Genomic DNA, 25,600 nt, shown 5'->3' on the forward strand with positions numbered 1-25,600 from the left:
CTATATCTCAAAATGCAATCGATTCTTTTTTAAGTGGGATTAAGAATCTTGCATGGAAACTTCACATGTTGTCATTTCGTCCCCCTCTACCTGTGGCCTCAACGGGCACTTAGGTAAATGGAACTGGGAGACTTAGGGAAAGATGCAGAACCCAAAGGAATCACAGAAACCCCCAAAGAGTGTTCCCTAGGTGTTCACCTGCAGGCCACACAACCCCAAATCTGTCAGATAGCTCCAGTCCTAAAGCCTACAAACCTGGGAATTGCAGTCATACCAGGCCTTGATGTCATGTTGGGCCCCAGTGCCTTTCATGTGGCTCCCATGCTCCTCATGCAGTCGCCCAGCCCGAGTCATAGTCCATAATAACAAAGGAACCATGTCTGTTTTGCTCAGTGTCCCTGGTTGCTTCTCTGTTTTCTTCTGTAATTTCTCAAAACTCATGAAGTAGAAGTACAAAATTGTTCCTTTACACTATCCTTTTATTAGGCTTGTCCTTCCTCATTCTAGCCCATGGATAGACTTTACTGCAGACTACATCATCTTTTCTTCTGTAAGAATATAATTATCTCAATTGTCTGCACTTAGGACAAGATCCTTCTTGCTTTTTTTTCTCTTGGCTTTTCTTTACTAACAAATTCTGATACAGCCTCAGGGAACTGAAGACTTCAGGCTAAGTTTAAAAAAAACATAAAACAGAAGTCTTACACTCAAAATGCAAAATAAATAAGACAAAACATTTTGTAGGATTCTTCATTAATCATCTCTATTATGCCTGCTCCTATTTACTATAAAGGATGTTGTCCACAATTTTTTTTTCCAGACAGGAATGTTTCTGTAAAAAAATATATAGCTTCCTTGCTGTCTGGACTATGGGAAGTCAGAACTTACAAATGAATAGCTGCCCATCCGGGGCTCTCGATTGTAGTAAGTAATAATGAAGAGGAGAAGTAGGTACTATGTATGTCAGAGATGTGGCTTTCCTCCTTCACTTAATGAAAAATTTCTACAGGGGTCAACCAATCATACGCCCATCTTCCCATCCATGCCTCAAAGAGCCATATTCTTAGTTGACCGTAGGTGGTGCTATCAAGTGGTGGCTTCGTCACCACGTGGGTCCTTTCTAGAGGGAAGTTAAGTCAATGATGTGCCCAGAAGGGATACTGGGACTTCAGCCCCTTCCTGTCTCTCTCTTTGCTTCCTCCTGTTTATGAAGTGAGCATCTTTCTCCCTCATAATGTACTATGCTTCCACAAGCCCAAAGTAACACAGCCAAACTACCTTGGACCCTGCAACCTCTGAAATCATGAAGCCCATGTCAACTTTTTCTCCTTAGAAGTTGATTTTTCTCAAGTATTAATCAAAGCAAAATAAAGCTAACTAACCAAGGAGGGTTTGTCCTAAATAATCTCCAATGTCTCTCTTTCTAATAGACAATAGGAACCAAATGAGGAAAATAATGATTTTAAGTGATACCATCTAAAATAATATTTATTGATAGTGTTCTTGCTAATGCCAAGTTAATGAATCCAACACAATCCAGGCCATTCTGAGCACTTAAACATTTAAATATGCCTTGTAATCTTTGGGAGATTTTGCTTTGAAAAAGATAAGCTATCCTCATTGGACTATGAGTTGGTACTTTACATACATTTTTGTGCATGCATGTGCCAATATTTGGGCTTGAACACAGGGACTGGGCACTCACTGCCCCATAGCTTTTTTTTGCCATTTAGTTCTACCACGTGAGGCACACCTCTACTTCTGGCTTTTTGGTGGTTAATTGTAGGTAACAGTCTCATGGACTGGCCTCCTCAGGACCCTCAAACCTCAGACTCCTAAGTAATAAAGAACTATAGGCATGAGCCACCAGCACCCAGCAAGAGCCACGCTTCTCTCATGTCACAACACTTAAGGTAGGGAAAGCTCAGTGAGTGACAACTCTTACCCTCCCGGTACTTGAGCAGAATGTCCCAGATGCTGCGACGGGAGCAAGGATCCACCCCACTAGTGGGCTCATCCAGAATCACGGTCTTTGATGTGCCCATGAAGGCAATGCCAATGGATAGCTTCCTCTTCATGCCTCCAGATAGAGTCCAGATAGGTTTGTGTTGATGTTTAGTTAACCCCACTTTGTCAAGAGTTCTGAAACAGAAAAAAAAAAGATCTCAATCTTCTTTCTGAACACATGAAAGATTCACTCTGAATTTCACTTCTTGCATAATAATTTACAGTGCAAGAGATCCTCATAAACTCCAGCTACATCAAAGGGATTCTGGTGTTACATATGCCTGTGAGCCTTGATGCAGCAGCACTATTGACCTTCTCCATGGGCAGCTGACAGCAAGCAAACAGGTTGTGCGTGATACTGGTCATGGTATCTGCCAAGTAGTTGTGTCTCATCTCTCCAGAGTTTCATTTCTCCTCTTTTTACTCATGCTCTTACCAAAGAGGGACCTGGACCTGAAGCCCATTAGGTATAATACTGTGAGATCATTAGAATAACTGAAGCAGAAATGTAGTAGGAAGAAGCAAAGCTCCAGTGTCCAGCAAGCTTTTAACTCTTGACCCTCAGCATGAAATGAGCCCTTTACACTCTCTCTCTCTCTCTCTCTCTCTCTCTCTCTCTCTCTCTCTCTCTCTGTCTCTCTGTCTCTGTATCTCTCTCTCTCTGTGTGTCTCTCTGTCTCTCTCTCTGCCATTTCAGACATCTAGAAAGCACAGAGTCTGTGTGTGAAGCTTTGTTCTCTTCGCCTGGATCCACTCTCTTTTTTCCACATATAATTTATCCTCTTTTGTGTCACATGACCTGCTACCAACTACATGTATATTGACTCTCTACCACACCTGCTCTCAATTTTGCACATTGTCTAAGACCATGCTTCTCCTGGTTATTCAGCCCATATGGACTTCAACAGCAAACAACCAAAGGACAACTCTCAGTCCAAAGGAAAGGGGCTAGACAGAAGCAAGGCAACCACAAAGGTTCCTCAGAGTTGAGCTTCAAGTATATTTGTGGCCAAGGACATTTGTAGAATTCTACAGAAAGATTGGGATGAATTGAAGGTTTTCCTTGCCTAGGGAATAAGTACATTTTTATGTTTGTTTTATTATATCTACACTTTCCATCCTGACCCCCAAAAGAGTTCAAGCCAGCTTCTTAGTGTCTAGTTTTCAGCCTATGCACTTTTTGGTCGGTCCAAGTATCAGAATGTATTCCCACTGCTTGAATCTCAGCAAGCTAAACACATAGCAATAATCTACATCCTCTTTTCAAGTGTGCCCATTGGAAACAAGCACCCAAATCAAGAGAAGGACCGATGGTTCATTTCCATCAGACCCTATAACTGCCAATGCCCCTTCATGTCGATGATCCAATACAACAGATAGCATGAATCCATGAAGCCCAACTTGTACACATTAATCAGAAATCAGTCAGGAAGGAAGGCAATCAGATAAGAAAAGAATTCTGTAACTTGTCAAATGTTCTCAAACTTGCATTTCTAAATCAGACAAGTCCTTCCTCTTTGTGTTTCTTCCATTCATACCACTCAAAGCCTTTATCTTAACATCTGTTAGCCTGGAACCAAGTGTAGATGGATCCTGATGATGTTCACTTGTACGCATGACATTTTATTCAATGTTAATGGAGTCAGAAGACTTGATTAGTTCTCTAGGGAAGACTGTGTCACGAGGATCCTGAGCTCCTGAGATGTCTGGGAATGGCAAAACTGTGTGGGACAGGAAGTAAACTCTGGTGTAAAGTTAGGTTCAGATGCTTGAACTGGACTTAAGATTAGAGAAGTCAATTCACAAGCATTGGCCAATGTTTTTACTTGCTTAATTTTTCTGTAAAGTCCAGGGCTATATAAGGGCTCCTGTATTTCTAACCATTGCTCTATAATGTACCAAAATGGAGAAAACTATTTATTTGAATTTGAATTTCCAAATTCCTTCTAAAAGAGCCAGGAAATCTCTCTAATTAAGAATATTGCTAGGCAGTAGTGGAAAGAGGAAATATTTTTTTCCATAATAAGTCCCAATTGTGTGGTAGGCAACGTTTTAAATAATTCTGTTATCCATTCATTTATTTTAAAATGTTTACTTAACCAGTGAAATGTGTAACACCTACAACCTGATAAGGCCAGAGAAATAAATTTATCTGTGATTCTAAAATCTCAGTGAAGGAAATGATAATAAAATACAAGAAAAGTAACAGTAAAGTAATGAGAAATGTCCCAGCAGTGGTAAAGATTCAAGTGTTCTGATTGCAAAGGAAAATAATATAATACGTCAGCTAGATGTATAGTGGGACTTGTAAAAGGGAGATGTTGAGCAGTGGGTTCAAGGAAAAGTAAAAAAAATATTTTCTAGGACTTAGGGGAAAAATTAGGATACATATATACAAAACAAAAGAATCTGTTCTTGAAGTAAAAGCAAGAATACAACAGAATAGTAAGTCAAAGGACAAGGGGGAACCCAACGCAAAAGCAATATACACAAGCAATATGTTGGAATGATTTGTACAACTTGGGGGGGGGGTTGGGGGAAGGTAAGGTAGAAGAAAATGAGGGAAGAGGCAATAAGTTTGACAAGAAATGTACCTATTACCTTACTTAGGTTACTATAACCCCTCTGTACATCTTCTTGATAATTAAAAAAACATATCTGGGACAAAAAAAAATAAGGAAGAATACACAGTAACCCAAAACATATACTCATCACAAGTCCTCTCATATGACTGCCGTTGCTTCCTGTTTCCTTTACAAGGTCTAAATGCAGAGCAGGAAGCCCATCATACCTTATAATCACTTTCAGTACATCTTTCTTCACCAGCTCTAAAATTCCCAACATTGGACCCCAGGTGATCAGGCCAACTATCCACTACCCTTGTTGCTGCTGGCACCCACCAAACCTTTAATCTGCCTCTGTGTACTGTCCCTCTCTGCAGTTTGATTCTTACATGCAATAGCAGGTGTTTTAATGGCCAATGTAGCCATCGTCCCATCCCCTCCACTCGCTTCATTACTCCCAACCAAGGTTTGTCCTACACCTGATTATTTTCACAAACCATGGATCCCCCTGAGTTCTCAATGTTATCTATGCATCCTCTGTGAACCAAATCTATTTTCTCAGCAATCACTTAATTGCACGAAAGTCCATTTTTCATGGTCCTTCATATACGTAACAATGTCATATCATCTCATCATCATGTTGGTGTATCCAGGGTTCAATCCATCCATCATCCCCTCCCCCCTCTACATAAACTAATCTTGCTATTAGCATGCCAATTTGAACTCAACCTAATTGAAGTTCTATGATGTACCTCAGAATTCTATATGGCAACATTAAATGCATAACAACTTCTCCTACACTCTAAGACGGACGACATTCCACTCTTGACTTCTCTTGTTTTCTCTAAGCCAAATTAAAGGAAAAGTAGTCACGATCTGTCTCTTAACTAAAGATTCTCAGATCCATTGTCTCCTTTGAAGTCAAATTTTAATGAAGCCAGACATTAAGTAAAACAAGCACTCCTACAGGACACTAATAAGAAGCATGTTGACTCCAAATCAGATGTTTGCAGTTTTCCCTCTCTCTAATTGAGAACTACTGTCCTAAAACATGATCCTGTTCTGATTGCTTTTGTGCAAATTGGCTTGGTTGCTAGGTAACACACTATGAACTGATAACCATTAAGGTTGCCTGGCACACAAATAAGAAGTTGAAGTCAATGTAGCATTGTTAGGTGCTTGATGGAAGCCCCAGTCACAGTCACCAGAGTTCACTATAACACCATTCTAAAATTAAATACAGGTGACCTGTGACTTTTTCATAGAAGAAATTAGATGGTGCATAGCTAATTTACTATCTAGTAATCTGTAGACAGTGACAGTACCTAGATGTTATATATTAAGTACCCACTGAAAGATAGGATACATTTAAGTAGTAGAAAGTAAAACATGTTCCCTATATATTTGAGAATCTACTGCATTTATGTTATTATTATTATTATATTATCAGCCATTTATCAAGATACCATAAAATACAAATTAGCCCACCCTGTAGTAGGAGATGCTTTCATAACATGCTGATAAGGTATACTTTGAGACAGGCAAAACAATGAAAGGATTTAATAAAACTTTGTGGTATAAACACCTCTCTACACAATGGCCCCTGTCCTTTGAGGATTCTTTTTTCTCTGAGTCCAGATTTAATTTGCATTTGACCCTCACAGTGTGAGCATCTGTCCAGGGAGACATTTGATTTGTCTACATGTACACTTGTCATAGCTGGTGTCTAAACCCAGCCACCTATTTCAAATTGAGATCAAATAAACAAATACTGACTGATCTCTTCCAGACATGGAAAGATAAAGCTGTGATGCAGCAGAGCATTTCTGGAGAAGCCGTTTGTCATTTTCCAGCGCTGTTTTCCACTAAGGGATTGTCAGGGTGACCCACGTGTGTTTTGTACCTGATGTTCTTTCTTAACTTCCTGTCCCTCAGGAATATGTGTCTATACCAGATTTAGGCAGTGTGATCTTTTTGTTTGTTTGTGTGGTTTATGTCTAACAAAAGAACTCCTATATCACTGCCAAGTTTTGTCCCTGTAAGCTTTCATACAGGTAAGTAGATTTTTCAGTAAGGTGAACTTATTCAGGTGAGAGTCTTACAGAGACCAACACTCCACAGGCAGTTTCAATAAGAAGACATAATTTCTTTCTCTCCATGCAATTTCCTGTGGTATGTAGGAGTTTGCACACCATGACCACAAGAGTGCTTTTTTAAGCTCATGTTACAGGCATTTAGTAGAATCAAAGTGAGCAATTGGTAACAAAACACTTTCACTTCTCAAAACTAATGGAACCCCCTGATAGATGCCAACTCTACGCTTGACAATATTGGTGGCAACAAAACTGAAAAATGTGCTTGAAAACTCCTCTTCCTTTTCCCAGCACATCTCAACTTCCTAGAGGCCTCCATTCATCCCACACAGGCAAACAGTACTCATCCTGAAGGAAACGCCAGCATGCGCACTAAATATCAGAGGGTCCTAAGTCAGATCTTCACCCCTGCTTGCGCTGCATTGGCCCCAGCTCACTGAGCCTTTGCTGCCTCATCTGAAAACTGGAGACTGACTTTCCATCTTTCAGGAGAGAGAAACTCACCAACCACATGATCGTCCCTTCAATATCTTCTTTCACTGGCCTTGAATCTCTTCTGCTCACCAGTATAAAGCTAATTTTCTGTATCAGCCCTAGCCCACAGATGAGGACCAATGGATCCTCATCGTATCATCCTATGTGCCCCCTTCTTTCCACCTAGGCTCCACAATCTTTGCATTATCAACACAGAGTATTCTTCACAGTGTAATGTGGCCCACAACATAGACTTCTATTCTTGCACCTCTTGTCCCAGAATTACGCTGAGTGCTCCCTTCACCTCTGCTGGTGGTGATGAAGAAGCCAATAATGTGGGCCGTGGCCTCTGTGTGTCCAGCCACACTGTGGCTCTGCCACTTGCTGTGATACAAGATTTTTATCTTAAAGACCACAGAGCAATCACAGCCCCTTACTGTACCTGCCTGTACGATAAAGTTCCAACTCCTCAGCATGAGGTCTTTACAATCAGCTATCCTGCCTGACTTTTTCTTTCTGTTTCTTTTCTTTCGTTATTATCTTTAAGTAGTTGTACAAAGGGATAAACATTCGATATGTCAGTTTCTAAGTGCAATATGTCATAATTAATGTAACGCCTTTCATCATTCTCCCCCTTCCCTCCTAACCATTTCCCTTCCCCTCAGTTTTCCGAGTTTCATAGGTTATGCAGTGAATATTATGATGGCATTCTCCGCCATTCCTCTCTTCCTTTGTCTATACCCCCCCTTTTTAGTAAGATTTTATTGTGAAAATACTGTACAGAGGGATTACAACTACATCAGCAAGATAATGAATACATTTCTTATCAAGAATTGTTGCCTCCTCCTTTGTTTTTCCCCTACCATCCCTTCCCTCCCATCTCCGCAACTACACTCCCCTCACCCTGCCTAAATGGTAAAGTTCATTTTTCAACATAGCATCTCATTTTTTCAATGGCTCCACCTGTATCCCTATTTAAACAATTTGTTTTGTCCCTTCCCCTCTCCAAATTATACCAGCATCAAATATAGTGAAAACAGGGGTTAAACCATGGGGGAGGGACATACAAAGCATCAAAAAAATCACATGGTACCTTATAAATATGTTAGAAACAATAGCAAGAAAGAAAAAAACCACTTGTGTCCCTATCTTGGGGTTCATTTCGCTTAACATCATCTTATCTGACCTTTTCTACTTGTCTCAGACATATACTAGTTATTGCAAGTAAGGGAAACCATGGGACCTATGTTTCTTTGGGCCTGGCTTACTTCACTTAATATAATTTTTTCCAAGTCTTTCCATTTCCTAACAAATGGGGCAATGTCATTCTTTCTGATGGAGGCATAAAATTCCATTGTGTGTGTGTGTGTGTGTGTGTGTGTGTGTGTTTGTGTGTGTGTGTGTGTGTGTGTGTGTGTGTGTGTCACATTTTCTTGATCCATTCATCTACTGAGGGGCATCTGGGTTGGTTCCATTTCTTAGCTATGGTAAATAATGCTGCAATAAACATAGTTGTGCTGGTAGCTTTAGTATGGTCTTGTTTGTGATCATTTTGGTAAATGCCCAAAAGTAGGATTGCTGGGTCATAGGGAGCTCTATGTGGGGTCTTTTGAGGAACCTCCATCCTGCTTTCCAAAGTGGTTGAACAAGTTTACACTCCCACCAACAATGCAGTAAGGTTCCCTTTTGGCCACATCCCCTCCAGTATCTGTTGTTATTAGATTTCTCGATTATAGCCATTCTAACTGGGGTGAAGTGGTATCTCAATGTTGTTTTGATTTGCATTTCTTTTATGGCTAGAGAGATTGAGCATTTCTTCATGTGTCTATTGGCCATTCTTATTTCCTCTTCAGAGAAGTTTCTATTTAAGTCTATAACCCACTTATTTATTGGGCAGTTGTTTCTTTGAGGATCTGTTGTTGGAGGATTTAATTTTTTGAGTTTCAGATATACTTTAGATATCAAACCCTTGTTTGTTGTATGGCTAGTGAAGATCTTCTCCCAATCCGTGGGCTTTCTATTGTTCTTGTTAGCTATGTCGTTTGCCATGCAGAAGCTCTGCAATTTCATGCAATCCCATTTGTCCAATCTTTCTTTGGTTCATTGTGTTTCTTACCCCCTTTTTTGCTCCCCCCTCCCATATCACCAACACACATCTCAAGTACCAGCTTCATGATATTCATTTTGTTGGGTTGTAAGTGAAATACATCATTTGACTTCTCCCCTGCATTACCATACTTTGGTTAATATATTTGTGTACACTTGCATACAATCCCAGTAGGTATTTGCTTGTATATTTATAAATTAGATCTGACTTCCATGTGTGAGAGAAAGCATTTGTCCTTGGTCTCTCTGAGCCTGACTTACTTCACTTAATATAATTCTCTCTATTTCATGACAACCATAGCATCTCTTTTCCCCTGACACACAAAATTTCTACCCACAGCCCTCCCATACTTTCTACATTGACTTAGCTCTTTCCTACCTCCAAGAAAAATGAAATTAAATTTAGTATCTTTCTAGGACATGCCTTCTCTGACTTTCCCAAAGAGGCTTGCTAATTCATAATTTCAAGGTTAAGAACCATTTGCTTTTGTTTTCTTCTCATAAATATAGCAGTCGATAACATGTGTGTGTGTGTGTGTGTGTGTGTGTGTGTGTGTGTGTGTGTGTGTGTGTGCCCATCTTGAGACTTGAACTCAAGGCCTGGGTATTGTCTCTAAGATTTTTTTCTCTCAAGGCTAGCACTCTACCACTTGAGCTACAGCTCCACTTCCTGCTTTTTTTTTTTTTTTTTGGTAGTTAAATGAAGATAAGAGTCACACAAACTTCTGTGCCTGGGCTGGTTTAGAACTGTAATCCTCAGATCTCAGCCTCCTGAGTAAGTAGGATTTCAGGTTTAAGCCAACAGTGCCCGGTTACACAGTAGATATCCTTGTGGTCTTCACGTATACCATCGGGCAAAGACAGAAGGAACAAGGCAATCACAGGTTACTAACTTATTGACTTGCTGCTGTAGTTCCTTGGTGGTCCACCAAGGTGCCTTTATCGAAGCAAAGAGCAGCAGGTGTTCTCTGACAGTGAGGTTGTCCAGAAGAACGTCCCGCTGAGGACATACCCCCAGCTCCATTCTTATTCGGGACAGGTCTGTCTGCAGGTTCTTGCCATTGACCAAGATAGTTCCGGAAGTGGGAGGGTAGAGGCCTGTCAACATAGATCTGCCAGAGAAAACAGATTAGCATAAATTACCTTCTGTGACTGTTAGTGATCCAGAGTGGCACATACATCCTACAGAAATGACATCTCTTTTACTGTTCTGCTTTTTACAAGGTCAATTATAAACTGTGAGGAGTTTATATAAATATTAGCTGGTGAGTCTTGGAAATGTGGGTTCAGAATAGTGTCTAAATCCCAGGGAAAACTCTGTGGTCATAGATCCCTAAAGTTGTGTCACAGTTTCAGGAAACAATCTAAGTGTATGTTTATAGTGGAGTAAACAACCTAAACGATTGACATATGTGCAGAAGTTCTCCTACCAATGTAAGATAACAGAAATGTCTTCAGGAGTCCAAGCTCACACCTGTAATCCTAGCAGCTCAGGAGACTAAGATCTAAGGATTACAGTTCAAAATCGGCCCAGGCAGGAAAGTCTGTGAGACTCTTCTCTCCAATTAACCCATAAAAATAAATATGACAGATGAGTTATGGTTTTAGTGGTAGAGCACCAGCCTGGAGTGCAAAAGCTAATATGGGATAGCATCCTGGCCCTGAGAGCCTACATAAAATCAAAAACAACCACAAAAGAAAAAAATCACTAATGCCAATCTAGACTCTCAACCTGTAGCCTATCTTTTCTCTGCATCCCCAGGCTATCTGTTCCTGCCAAAACCATGTCAAGGGGCCAATCACCAGAAACTCACTCATGTGACTTCACAAAAACAAACCTGAGAATTGTCTAGTTCTATTGCTTAATGAATTTATTGTGTCGATTTTAAACTTATTTCAAAACAGGCAAACATACACCTACCATAGGGCCTAGATAATACACTCCTAAGTATTTATACAAGAAAGATTAAAAGGAATGCCAAAACAAAGGTGTGTACAGTTCATAGTATGCCAATACAAAGGTGGATATATGAATGCTTATAGTAGCTTTATTCACAATCACTGAAAACTGGCAACAGCCTCAATTAACATCAGGCAATGAAAATATCTCTCTGTGTATAATACAAAGGCTCTCTATATATAATGGAATACCACTTAGCTTTCAAAAGAGACCACTCTGCTGCTAGACTTAAACTACAGATGAATGTGGTGAATAGTAGAAGCCAAGCATGATTCCATTACCATAAGTTTCTAGAATATACAAGCTAATTCACAGTGACAAATTATAGATCAGTAACTACTTGGAGGCCAGAAGAATGTAGGAAATATTGAAAAGGCAAATGTTCCTAATCTTCACTGTGATGCTTGGTCTAGCATTAGTCAAATGTGCCAACCTCAAACTGCACACAGACAAGGTATAGTTCACCACCCAAGAATTATACCTCCGTAAGCTTGAGTAGCAGCTATTTGCTGTACTATTTTTTAAAAAAAACTACATTTGTGAGTAAGTACAAAAAAGTCTAAACATTTGTTTCTTGATATCCTTGGGGGCTGGTTGCAAGAAACCAAACTCCTCAGATGTTCAATTATCTTATAAAACATGGTATTTACCTATAGTCTATACAAATAATCCATATACTTTAAATCATCAATAGATGACTTATCATACCTAATATAATGTAAATGCTATGTAAGTAGTGGTTATATTGTATTGTTTAAGGAATACTGTTAAGCAAATGTTGAACATGTTCAATGCAGATGCCATGCTTTTTCAAATATTTTTGATCTTATAATGAATAAGTCTGAATGTAGAGCCTGTGGACACAGATGGCTGATGGTACATGCTATGTATGAGTCTCAGTGATTATTGTTTGAAATAGTAAAGATCCAACTCATTAATTGACCTTTCAGACTCTAAGCACTGCAGTAAGACATAGCACTTAAGATGATTCGAAAGGAACTTCCAACATACACTGAAAGCAAAACATATTCAGTAAAACTTGAAAAATCAAGAAACTCAAATTCGGTACTTACTATTCTGCTAGATAAGTAACTCTATTTTTCCCAGGTAAGAAATGTGTATTAGTAAAAGAAGGATGTAGAATGCTGATTGAGTTATTACATGCACATTTAGAACTTGCAAACACTAATAGAATGCTTCAGGAGGTTTTTTGTTCTATTTTAGAAGAAAAGCGTTCCTTTTATGTTTTCCTCCTATTTCTTTCCAATATGAAATTGCTGTCATTTTCTATTTTTCTACCTTTCTTAGTAAGATTTGAGACAATGATCTTTTTATTGCTTACACTAATTATACATTAATCTTAAATATTTCCTGATGACACAAGCAAGAATTAAAAATGACTTGCTCTAAAGAGATACTCTATAATTACGGAGGATTGCCCATAAACAGAGTGCAGCTTCCACAACCAGCTGAAGGCCATGAAATTTTCAACTCATTGTTTCTCTAGAGTCCTATGATTGGATTATTTAATCAAATCTGGACCTGCTGGGTCCTAAACCAAATACCAAGACAATAATCAGACAAACAAAAACATGAAAAATGTAGTTTAATTTTTTAATATTCATCATCTTTCATGTTCCTATAGATATAAACGTAAAATTAAATTTCATAAGACAAAAACTAACAGGGTCAAAAAGAACTCTCAAAGACTAAACATCATGTGAATTATTTGAATAGTAAAGCAAAGTATCAACCCATGCCTGCACTCAAAATCTACTTAGACCTAAAATCTATCTGGATAGTTGAGGAAAGGGCAACTCGAGGGAGAGAATTCTGTCTTCCTCCTGTGTCAATAAACTCTGTTCTGAGACGAAAAGAAACAAACACCAGGGTATGGATTGGAGGAGGAGGTGGAAAGAGAGAAAAGCAAGAATGCAAGAAAGAGAAGAGAGAAAAAGAAAAGAGAGTGGGAGGGAGGGGAGGGAAAGGGGGAGGGACAGGGAAGAGAAGAGGAAAGGGTGAGGAGGAGGGAGGGGAGGAGAGGAATGGAGGGCTGAAGGGAGGGGAAGGGGACTGAAAAGAAGAGAGAAGAGAGGGGAAAGGAGAGGAGAGGAGGGAGGAGGAGAGAGACAGAGTTGGGGGGACACAGGGCCAGGAGGAAGGACAAAAGAGGAGGAGAGTGGAGAGGAGAGGAAAGAGGAGGTGGGGGCAGAGAGGGAAGGAAGGATGGGAGAGGAGTAGATGGGCAGATCTAAGTAGAGATGGGAGGAAAGTCAGAGAGAAGGGGAAGAAAGAAAGGAGAGAAGGGGAGGGGAGGGGACCAGAGGGAGTGGGGAGGAGAAAGAAAGAAAATGGGAGAAATGAAGAAGGGGCAGGCAAATGAAGGGAGGGGTGTGATGGGAACAAAGAGCAGAGGGAGAAATGACAGCAGAAATGAGACCTCCACATCCCTGACATTTCAACTGACACTGCTAAGCACCAAGGGAAGGGGAGGGAATTGGGACTCACATGATGGTGGTTTTCCCAGCACCATTGGTTCCCAGCAGGGCAGTGATCTGGCCTCTGTGGAAGGTAAGGGTGAGGTCTTGAACAGCCAACCTGTGGCCTTCATATTCCTTGTTCACAGAAACCAGGCTAACTCCAGGGAGGACTCCTTCAACTTCTCCTGCCTTGTTTTGGTGTGTTGCCCCTGTACAGAACATGTAAATTCTCTGTGAAAAGACATTGAAATCAACCCATTTCCTCCTTAAAATTCTCTGTGAAACATGCCAAACACAAATCTCTCCTTACCAAAAGCAAGAAGCAAATTATATATTAGCAAAACTCAAGTGAGACCCTTGATGACAAAGCTCTAAATCCTCATGGCAGGAGAAAAAGTGTATAAAGTAATAAAGATAAAGACACAAATGTGGATTTGTGTAGATGCAGATAGAAAATAACCATCAGGTTCATTATACCACAAACATACATAACCCATACTCTCCTGAGGTTAGAGTTGGTGTGTTCTAACTTTGCTAAAACATTCATAGTTTACTTGCAATTTCTAACTCCTGCTCTAAAATCACCATGACAAGAGCTTGCTCACTCACCAAATGTTCAATTGCCCCTATGCCTGGCCCACGGTCTGGGGGGGTGGGGGGCGGGGGACAAGGGGCGGTGGGAGACACACATCTCCTGAATGTCTTTTCACATCCTGAGACTGGTCAACATTTGTAAGCAGAAGTGTCTCTCACAAAAGCAGCACCTAAACTGGTATGTGTGGCAATGCCCTAAGAAGTTTAGAGTTCACCTGGTAGCTAACTAGCTTTGTTTTATTTTCTTTGCACCTACTTATTTTTGGATTGGCATTTCAATTTACTAAACTATAATACATACACAAATGTAAACAATACTTAGAGGGTTTATCGTTAAAATAAGCACTGTGACCATTCTGCAGTTCCTACTAAACATTACCAAGAAGCAATGTCTCACAGCTTAACCCTATTTCATTTCTTGGCCCAAGATACCTGGAAAATGCATCTCTAAGAATTGGTACAGAGTTATAAAGGCTTCCAAGAAATGAAAATCAAGAATCAAAACTGCCCAGAAAAAAATATACATCCAATCATACTACTTTCTACAAACCTTTGCTGCCAAAGTTTTCATTGGAGAAGAACAAACTAGAACTTAGAGAATGCTGCCGTTTCTCCACCAAACCACATATATTCTTCCAATAGGATGCCGTAAAGGGGAAATACCAGGGTTTCTGTAAACCAAAAGTTCCTAATGAATGAGATACAAATAAAACAGAATTAAAATTAATTATAATGACTTTCCTATGTAACTAAAATTCGGTAATAGACTACCTTAATGATTTCGTGTGAAAGGTAGTTCTATTTTTATTTTATTATTGTTGGTCATGGGGCTTGCCTAGGCATGGTCCCTGAGCTCTTTTGCACAGAGCTAGCAATCTACCACTTTGAGCCACACCACCACTTACTTCTGGTTTTCTGGTAGTTCACTGGAGATAAGAGTCTCAGGGACTTTCCTGCCCAGGCTGGCTTTGAACCACAGTCCTCAGATCTCAGACTCCTGAGTAGCTAGGATTGCAGGCGTGAGCCACCAGAGCCCAGCAGAAAAGTAATTTAGTGTTAATACTTTCAATGTGCAGCTGTTCACAAACCAGTATTACCTTGGGAGCCCTCATTCTTCCTGAATGGCTTGAGCCAAGACCATCTGCTAGGACCCCTCACATTGATGTCCCCCAAAAACATCTTCACAAATGCTGCATAAGCCTGAGTGAATAATTGCTGCTTATTTCCCAGAGTAAACCTTGTGCCTGCTTCCTATCCCCACTCTCTTTGCCTATCTTTGATGTTTGCATGGAGTTCTAGATAAGAGAAAGAATGTGAAATACATGAAAGAGCAAATCAATTAAAACTTCTACAAAGAAGAATAATTCATATTGCTAACATTTCCATATGAAACATATTAATATTCCTCCAATGTCTTCTCTAAATTCATTTCAGTCCACTTAGCAATCATTTTCCCCTTTATTATATGTCAAAATGAAAGCAGATTTAATTATTGCACTTGCCATTTTTCTTTAATATATCTAGCCTAGCCTAAGTCTGATGAATACAACTTACCTACAAGCTTGAATTCTTTAAGTAAATGGAATTTTTAAAGGCCTACATGAAGACTAATTCAGTACTTTGAGCATTAAGCAGAAGAGAGCCATGTAAATGCTTATACATTCTCATCAAAGAACATCTAATCTAATGAAGGACATAGTCCTTCATCTATGGACTGTTTTTGGGTCTGGTTTTGACCACTAGTTACAGATTGATTTATTGAATTCTAAACTTACAGTAGAGTTCAGAATGTGACTGGTTTTGGTAAGACAGTTTTTAAAGTGGTAGTTAATACAAAATGATGTCATTGGTGAGCCTTGATCTAATATGGCTGATGTTCTTTTTTTTAAAAAAAAAAAAAAAAAAAAGGAGACTAGAGCTGGATGCCAGGAATTCACACCTATAATCCTAGCCACTCGAGAGACTGAGACCTGAGAATCATGGTTTGAGGCCAGCCTGGGCAGGAAAACATACTTCCAATTAACGAGCAAAAGGCTGGAAGTAGAGCTGTGACCAGACTTGAGCCAAAAAAATGTTTTTAAAAAATGCCAGGCAAGAAAACAAAGCCCTGAGTTTAAGCCCCAGTATCAGCACATACACAAAAAGAAAATATGGAGACTAGGACAGAAACACACAAAGAAAGCAGATGGGCAGGACAATGCAGTAAGATAAAAGCTGTCTCTGCTACAGTCTTACTTTAGACTTGCAGTCTTCAGGACTATAAGACTGTTCATTTCTGTTAGGAAAAGCCACCAAGCCTTGTACTTCCTATGGCAGGCCAGGCACATTACTTCAGGCAGAGTACCCTGGAAGATCCTATCTACTTATCCCTTATTCTTTTGTGGAAACATGAGTAACCCTGGGACAATTAGGTCACATTACACCAGTCTTCTAGTGACTTTTCTGGTCCAGGCATTGTCCATGGGCTCAATTTTTATTTACTTTCAGAGTCTGTCTGTGACCACACATGCACCCAATGCTGTCATCACCTCTGCCTTCCCAATGGAAAGGAAGGGACAGACAAGGTTTGTACAGTGACACACAAGCAGCAGCTCTAGAAACAGTATACTGGCTGCCCTCTCCTCTCAGCTCCTTAGGGGAACATCCACGTTCAGCATCAAACAGACTGGATTACTTGCAAATGAGCTGTTCTTGCCTCAAACAAGCAGAGAAACACACGTCATCTTTAGCACCTCATTCTCTTGAACATCTAATTATGTGATCTATCTCATTCACACCCATGCATGAACAATGCATCTGTGGAGATGAGAGAAGATAATAAATACTTCAGGCAAATATTTCTGTAAATTCTGGCTATAATGGTTGCTATTCCTTGCTTATGAAGCAGAATTTTGCTGCCAGGGAGGTTGCAGGTGAGCATGCACAATCACCTAGGTTGAGCATGAGTGAGCATCACCGTTGTGTGAGAAAGTCAGTGAGAGAATGTGTTGGAAGGTTTATAGAGGTTGAATTAGTGACTAAAATACTGGGAATCCACATGGCAAAATGATAACAAAGTAAAAATGCATCTGAGTGTAAACATACAAGACACAAATTTGTTAAACTTTTAAAGTAGAAGAAAAGTGCAAGAATTATTATTTTCATTCTGATGGAGGATTGGAATTCCATTGTGTATATATACCACATTTTCTTGATCCATTCACCTACTGAGGGGCATCTGGGTTGGTTCCATATCTTAGCTATGGTAAATAATGCTGCAATAAGCATAGTTGTGCTGGTAGCTTTAGTATGGTCTTATTTGTGATCATTCGGGTAAATGCCCAAAAGTGTGATTGCTGGGTCATAGGGAGCTCTATGTGGGGTCTTTTGAGGAACCTCCATACTACTTTCCAAAGTGGTTGAACAAGTTTACACTCCCACCAACAATGCAGTAGGGTTCCCTTCTGTCCACATCTCCTCCAGCATCTGTTGTTATTAGAGTTTTTGATTATAGCCATTCTAACTGGGGTGATGTGGAATTTCAATGTTGTTTTGATTTACATTTCTTTTATGGCTAGAGAGATTGAGCATTTCTTCATGTGTCTATTGGCCATTCTTATTTCCTCTTCAGAGAAGTTTCTATTTAAGTCTTTAGCCCACTTAGACAGTTGTTCCTTCTAGGATTTGTTGTTGGGGGTTGAGTTCCAAGTATATTTTAGATATGTGACCCTTGTCTGTTGTATGGCTAGTGAAGATCTTCTCCCAATCCATGGGCTTTCTATTGATCTTGCTAATTATGTCCTTTGTCATTTAGAAGTTCTGCAATTTCATGCAATCCCATTTGTCCAACCTTTCTTTGATTTGTTGTGTTTCTGGGTCTCTGTTAAGAAAATTTCGGCCTGTGCTAAGAAGACCTAGGGTTTCTCCTATTCCGTCCTGTAATGTTTTCAGGGTGTCTTCTTTGACTCCACGATCTTTGATCCATTTGGACTTGCAGGGTGATATATAAGGATCTAGCTTTAGTTTTCTACAAGTAGTTAACCAATTTTGCCAGCACCATTTACTGAAGAGGTTGTCTTTCTTCCATTCTATTTTTTTACCTTCCTTGTCGAAGGTTAGGTAGCTATAGGTCTTTGGGTTCATTTTTGGATCTTCAGTTCTATTCCACTGGTCTTGGTCCTGTGGTCTCTTCTTGTTCCAGTACCAAGCTGTTTTGATTACTATGGCTTTTTAGTAGAGTGTTAAATTTTATTGATATTCCTCCAGCACTACTGTTCTTTCTGTTAAGGATTGTTTTTGCTATTCAGAATCTTTTATTTTTCCATATGAATTTTTGGATTGCTTCTTCTATTTCCTTGAAGAATGAGGTTGTAATACTGATAGGTATCACATTGAATTTGTAGATAGCCTTGGGAAGTATTGCCATTTTCACGATGTTGATTCTTCCAATCCAGGAGCATGGGAGGTTTTTGCCACTTCCTAAGTTCTGCTTTGATTTCCTTTTACAAGTTTTTAACATTTTCATCATAGAGGTCCTTCACTTCTTTGGTTAAGTTAATTCCTAGGTATTTTATTTTTTGTAGGGCTATTACAAAAGGAGATGCTTTCCTGATTTCAGCTGCATTCTTCTCATTGATTTTTGAGGGTTAATTTTATACCCTGCTACTTTGTCAAAGTTTCTAATAAGTTAAAGTAATTTGGGAGTGGAGTCCATGGGACTCTTTAAATACAAGACTATGTCATCTCCAAAAATGGAGAGTTTTACTTCATCTTTCCCTATTTGGATCCCTATATGTTTGCATCTTGTCTTATTGCTGTAGCTACCCATTCTAATACTAAATTGAAGAGAAGTGGAGAGAGTGGACATCCTTGTCTTGTTCCTGAGTTAAGAGGAAATTGCTTTAGTTTTTCACCATTAAGTATAATGCTGGCTGTAGGCTTCTGATACACAGCCTTTATTGTATTGAGGAATGTTCCCTGGATTCCTAGGTTTTCCAGAGCCTTCAGCATAAAGGGGTGTTGGATCTTGTCAAATGCTTTTTCTGCATCTATTGAGATAACCATGTGGTTCTTATCCTTGCTCTTGTTGATGTGATGAATTATATTAATTGATTTGTGTATATTGAACCAGTTCTGCATCCCTGAAATGAATCCTGTTTGATTGTGGTGTATGATTTTTGGATGAATTGTTGAATTCGATTAGCCAAAATTTTGTTGAGAAGTTTCACATCGATGTTCATGAAAGAAATGGGTCTATAGTTCTCTTTCTTTGATGAGTCCCTGTGATTTGGGGATGAGAGTTACGATGGCTTCATAGCAAGAGTTCAGTAGTGAACTTTCTCAGAGAGAAATTTTATACAAAGGCTTTCAAATATTCAGCTATGACTCAGAGATAATCACCAACCACACACAGGCATGCACATGTGTGTGTGTGCACACACACACATACACACACACACAGCAATTTCGGGAGTCAGTAGACACCTATCACAGAGCTAAGATAATGTTTGTTCCTAATGACTACACCCTCATTCACTCACTGAGGTACTCAGGCCAAGTCCATGATGAGAGATTGATGAGAGATGCTTTGCTGAGGGGAAGATTGGGAACACTTCTCATGTAGGTAAGAAAGGAAGAACCTCTTAATCTCCCATTGGTAACAGTTCCACTAGGTCAGACCCAAAAAAACAGGACAGGTGAACAATCAGGAACATGACATACAGCCGAATGACACATGGGTCCAGAATATCCTATGCTTTGTTTTAGTCTTCCCCATTTTACATCCTCCTGTTCTAGAGATCTGTCTGTCATCACACACAGCCCTCTGGTGATACAAGGGCCGCACAAATGAATCAGGCAGAGCCCTTACCATCATTTGATTTTCATTCTAGTGATGAAGACCAAAAGTACCACTGAAAAGAACCTAATATGACAGAGCATTATAGTTGCAGAATTTCAACCAAAATAATCCCTTTAAACTGAGGAAAAGTTGAAAAAAACTAAAGCAGACTGTGATAGAGAAGTGTTGCTAGATTTAGTGAATGCCAACACAGGATGCCCAATGGAGTTTGAATTTCAGAAAAACAACACACAATACCATACTGTAAGTATATCCCACAAATGAGTATCAGTATATCTGAAAAATGAATTTAAGGAGGTGCTCTTATTTGAACTTGCCACCTTATGTGGGAGTATCTGGTTTGTCACAAGTTCTCTAGTCACCAGGAACACTGAAACAGAGAGAAAGGCATGAGGGGATGCCAAAGAAGTAGCTTTGGACCACTAAGGATGTGTAGCAGTTTGGAGCAGGAAAGGCTATTTCAGGAAGGAGAGGGTAGGATCCACCTGAATGGATTTTAAAACTGTAACTTTGTATCAATATGGAGTGTAGCTTGCAGATCTGATGGAGGTGGAAGGAATCCTGAGGCACAGGAAGGAGTTATTGGGGCCCAGAATGGTCCAGAGCAGGAACGATGAAGCCTCAAGTAGTTTACCACCTTCCAGGACAGAAAGGAAGGGCAAAATAGGACAGACCTTCCTTCCAGAGCCAGAAAGAAAACTTCATGATAAATTGGAGATTTAAAGTTAGTTTTATACCGGGTACCAGTGGTTAATACCTGTAATCCTAGCTACTCAGGAGGTTTAGATCTGAGGATCATACTTCAAAGCCAGTCTAGGCAAGAAAGACCATAAGATTCTCATCTCCAATTAGCCACCAAAAAGCTGGAAGTAAAAGTGTGGCTCAAGAGGTAGAGTATTAGACTTGAGCAAAAAAAATAGCTAAAGGATAACACCCAAGTCCTGAGTCTAAGCTCCAGAACTGGCACAAAAAAAATATTTGAAAAGAAAGAAAAAGTTGATTTGCTAGTTAAGCCATCTTAGGCATAATCTGTCCAAACTTTTTAAATTCTCTTAATTTATTAATCTAACAGAAGTTAAGAGCTACCAAACCCATGCAGGTTAGGGTTCCAGCCCCTATCTGCAGTTTTTTCTTTTTTGCTTATAAATTTAAATTTACTTTCTGTGCATACTCTAAAAGCACTCTAAAAGACCCCACTTACATCACCAAGTGTAATTGGGTACACTAATTTGAGCAAGGACCCTGTGTTTGTACTGAGCTTTACTTCTCCAGGGGAGCTGCCTGCTGGATTAGGAAGTTAAGAAATTAATTAGCTTTGCCCTCATCACAAAAACCTGACAGTGATAAAGGAAGATGTCAATGAAATTATGCAGATCAAGTGGAAATAAATTTAATTGGAAACACATAAAGAAAAGTTTCTAAAACACAAACTCTTAGATGTTTGCTCATGAACTCTTGAATAGAGCAGGGGAACTGCTATTGGCACTAAACCCAGCAGGCTGAGTGCTTGCTGATTTTCCATCATTAGCAGATTAAAGAAATGCTAGGATGATCTTTTCTGTGTAGGAAAGAAAAGAGAAAGTGGAGAGAAAGCATGGACGTGTGTGTGTGTGTGTGTGTGTGTGTGTGTGTGTGTGTGTGTGTGTGTGTGTGTGTGTGTGTGTGTGTGTGTGTGTGTGTGTTCACTCTTCAATCTAGGGAGACCATCCTACCCACAGGACATTGTCAAATACTGATTCTCAATTTAGTGATACTCTCAATGGTACTTATCTATTTACTGTTTATTTATTTGAGATTTCCCACATTAGAAACCAACCTCAAGACAGCCTTTCTGTTCTCTTTCTATTTTGGTTTTGGTTGGTTGCTCTGCCTGTAGTGGGGCTCAAACACAGAACCTGGGCACTGTTCCTTAGCTTTTTTGTTAAAAGCACTCTACCACTTGAAACACATCTCCATTTCTAGCTCTTTGCTGATTAATGAGGGATAAGATTCTCAAAGACTTTCCTGCTCTGGCTGGCTTTGAACTACAATCTCCAGACTCCCGAATAAATAGGATTACAGGTGCAAGCCACCATAGCTTGGCTCAATCTTTAGTCTTGATTGTAGAAAACATACAAATAGCCAAACATACTGCCCTAATCCTTTTCACTGTTAGGACACTATGAGCAGGTCCACTTTGCTGTGCCATCATCATCAACATCATCTCCACAATTGTTTCACCTTCTCAAACATTAGCTCTTCCTCCACTAAACTGTTCCTCACAATTCCCCAACACCCCCACCCCTGCATTCTTCTGTCTCTACAGATTTCATTCTTGAGGGACCTCAGATAAGTGAACTCATGTGTGTCCTTTGTCCCTGGATTATTTCATTTAGGACAAGTCCCTTGAGGTTCATCCATTTGGTGTCAGTTGCCAAAAGTTCCTTCTTTCTAAAGCTCAATTTTATTCCATTATCTGATTATGCTATATTTTGTGTGTCCATTCATTTACCAATTGATAGATACTTGGACTGCTTCCACCCTTTGGCTCTTGTGAATAAGAATAATGCTTCTATGAATATAGATGCACAAATATCTTTTAGGTCTTCTTTTCAGTTCTTCTGGGTTCAGTCTTCTGAGTGCCTTCTGACCTTTCACAAGTAGTTTCTTCTTGTGAGATCATTTTTCTTTTCTTCTTTCAAGAGATTATTCCATCCATAATTCTAGCCTTTTGGGAAGTTGAAATTAAGAGGTGTATAATCCTAGGCCAATCTGGTCAGTAAGGTTCACAAAAACCTCCTCGCAACCAACAGGCTGGATGCAGTAGAGAGGACCTGTCATTCTAGCTATGACAGAGGCTAAAATTGGAAGGACTGAAGTTCTAGGCGAGCTTAGGCAAAGAAAGCAAAACTCCAGAATCAAATAAGCTTTTACAGAATCTTCTAGAAATCCTATATCCATGTCGTCTTTCTACCACTCCATTAGTCATCTATTCTTCCCTAGAACATTGTCTTTGTAAATCTTTTCAGCTATGTGTCTGGGTGAGTAATCGCTGGTGTCCAGGGTCACCAAAGCACAAAGAATCAGAAAATTAATGAAAACCACATCCTATGGAAAGCCAAGGGTGTAACTTAAGAGGAGCCATACTAATCTATAGGCTCAGGATGCTAACTCATCACTGGAAAATGGAAATTTGGCACAATACCAAGAAGTAGCATAGATATAAGAATGGACATAAGGAAAAGCCAGAAGAAGAAAAGGGAAAATGTCAGGGCATTTCATGAACCTGAAACACCTCTTTTTTGCCTGGTTGTAAGTAGAAGATGCTGCAGGTATCAGAGAAGTCAACTTCAGACTCTACAATGGGAGTGGAGGCCTTGTTTCTAATTAATTCCATTGCCCTGTCCTTCCCATATAAGCCATCTCACCTGTAGGAACAGTATTGTGTTTGTGGAAGATGGGAGGGCAGGGATAGTAAGGGGAAACAAAGGAGGAGGCAACAATGGTTGATAAGAAATGTACTCATGGGGCTGGGAAGGTGGCTCAGTGGTAGAGCGCTTGCCCTGCATGCATGAGGCCCTGGGTTCGATTCCCCAGCACCACATAAGCAAAAAGAAAAAAAGCTGGAAGTGGCGCTGTGGCTCAGGTGGTAGAGTGCTAGCCTTGAGCTGAAGAGCTGAGAGACAGCGCCCAGGCCCAGAGTTCAGGCCCCACAACCGGACCCCCCCCCAAAAAAAAGAAATGTACTCATTACTTTGTTCATGTAATTGTAACCCCTCTGTATGGTATTTTCACAATAAAAACTTATTATTAATAAAAAACAAATAAACATAATGCCTACTTGGTATTATATCAAACCAAAACTCTACCAAGTAATAGAAATAATTGATAACAAGAAATGGCAATTTACTAGTTGAGCACCGTTGGTTCATGCCTATAATGCTAGCTACTCAAAAGGCTGAGATCTGAGGATCACAATTAGAACCCAACCCAGGAAAGAAAATTCATTAGATGCATATCTTCAAGTAACTAGCAAAAATCTGGACTGAAGATCTGTCTTAAGTGGCAGAGTAACAGACAAAAGACAAAAAAGCTGAGAGGGCCTGAGTTCAATACCCAGTACAGGCACAAAAGAGAGTCAAGTCAGGGTAGGGCAAGGTGGGGTGAGTCGGTCAGGGTGGGGCGGGGCAGGGTGATGCACCTTACCAAATGCAAAAAAAAAAATTGCCAAGCATATACCTGGTTAATGGATATTTTGCAAAATAAAAAAAACCTCCTGCAACTCAATAGAAAACACATATTTCAATGTTCAAAGAGTAACAAACCAAATAGACAATTCTTGAAAAAAAGATTTGTAAATGCCTAACAGAGTCATGAAAAGATGCTCAATATAACTAACCACAAAGGAAAATAAAATTACATCCACAGTAAGGTATCATCTCATGCTGATTTGGATGGCTTTTCTTAAGGAAGAAAAGAGGGGGGAAAGAATTTAGCCAAGAATTCAATGCATCTCCTCCAAAATTTAGAAAAGTGAGGGGAGGGGTGGATAAGAAGGGATGGGTAAATATTTTGAAAGGGGTGACATTGATCAAGACACACTGCATTCATAAACTGCTTTGTTTAAGGACAACTCCTGTCTATAATTTACTTAAAGACAGTCCTAAGAAAGGGTATCTTGTTTTTTGTGATCATCAGAATGAACTTAAATTATACTATATTAAGTAATATTTGACACACAAATACTACAAGGATAACACTTACATGAAAAATTTAAGTCAAATGTATAAAAGAGTGGAATAAAAGTGGCCAGGACTAAAAGGAATAGAAATGAGGGGACAGGTATTAAATAAAGGTATAAAGTTTCAACTAGACAAGATGAAAAAGGCTTGGAGATCCACTGTACAACTTGTGCCTATAGTTAATAATATTGCACTGTACACTGAAGAAAATTGCTAAGATGGTGGATCTTACTATTAAAGAATCAAGAAAGGCAGAGAAACAGAGACACAAAGAGACATAAAAGTATATGGACAGATACGAGATAGAAAGAGAGATAGACCATAGATGGATGGATGCATGGATGGATGGATGGGTGGATGGATGGATAGATGGATTGATGATAAACAATAGACATAGATGATAAAGAGATATTGATAGGTGATAGATATAGATATAGGTAAGATATAGATATAGATAAGATTAGCTAGGGAGAAAAGGAAACAGAAATGGTGAGAGGAAAATTCCCTCTTGTCAGCTCATGACACATGCCTATTTTACTTATAGCTCTTTTCCATTCGTTTTTTCAGAAACAGGACAACCTAAATTTCTCACATCATTTCTTAAGCAAGAGTAGCAATAAAGAGTCTTTCACCACTGAAACTGGAAAATTAAATTCTTTCAGCCAACACTATACTACTTTGCTCCCGAAGTGTGCCCTTCTCCCCGCTGGGAAGCCGTTGCTTTTTTTTTTCCTTTTATTTATTTCTTTTCTCACTGTGTGG

The 25,600-nt window shown here is 39.6% G+C and overlaps 1 protein-coding gene across 1 annotated transcript in view; it reads right to left on the minus strand.

Moving 5' to 3' along the window:
- Positions 1–25,600, minus strand: part of Abca13 (ATP binding cassette subfamily A member 13) — a 395,335-nt gene that overhangs the window by 209,921 nt on the left and 159,814 nt on the right. Inside the window, exons 36-39 of the mRNA XM_069996010.1 lie at positions 14,829–14,966; positions 13,713–13,893; positions 10,138–10,356; positions 1,946–2,142 (exon numbers count right to left, since the gene is read on the minus strand). Coding sequence (XP_069852111.1) covers positions 1,946–2,142; positions 10,138–10,356; positions 13,713–13,893; positions 14,829–14,966 — 735 coding nt within the window. The remainder of the gene's footprint in view (positions 1–1,945; positions 2,143–10,137; positions 10,357–13,712; positions 13,894–14,828; positions 14,967–25,600) is intronic.

Source organism: Dipodomys merriami, unplaced genomic scaffold, assembly GCF_024711535.1.
Source record: "Dipodomys merriami isolate MVZ:Mamm:240054 unplaced genomic scaffold, mDipMer1.0.p SCAF_5, whole genome shotgun sequence".
Taxonomy (NCBI): Eukaryota; Metazoa; Chordata; class Mammalia; order Rodentia; family Heteromyidae; genus Dipodomys; species Dipodomys merriami.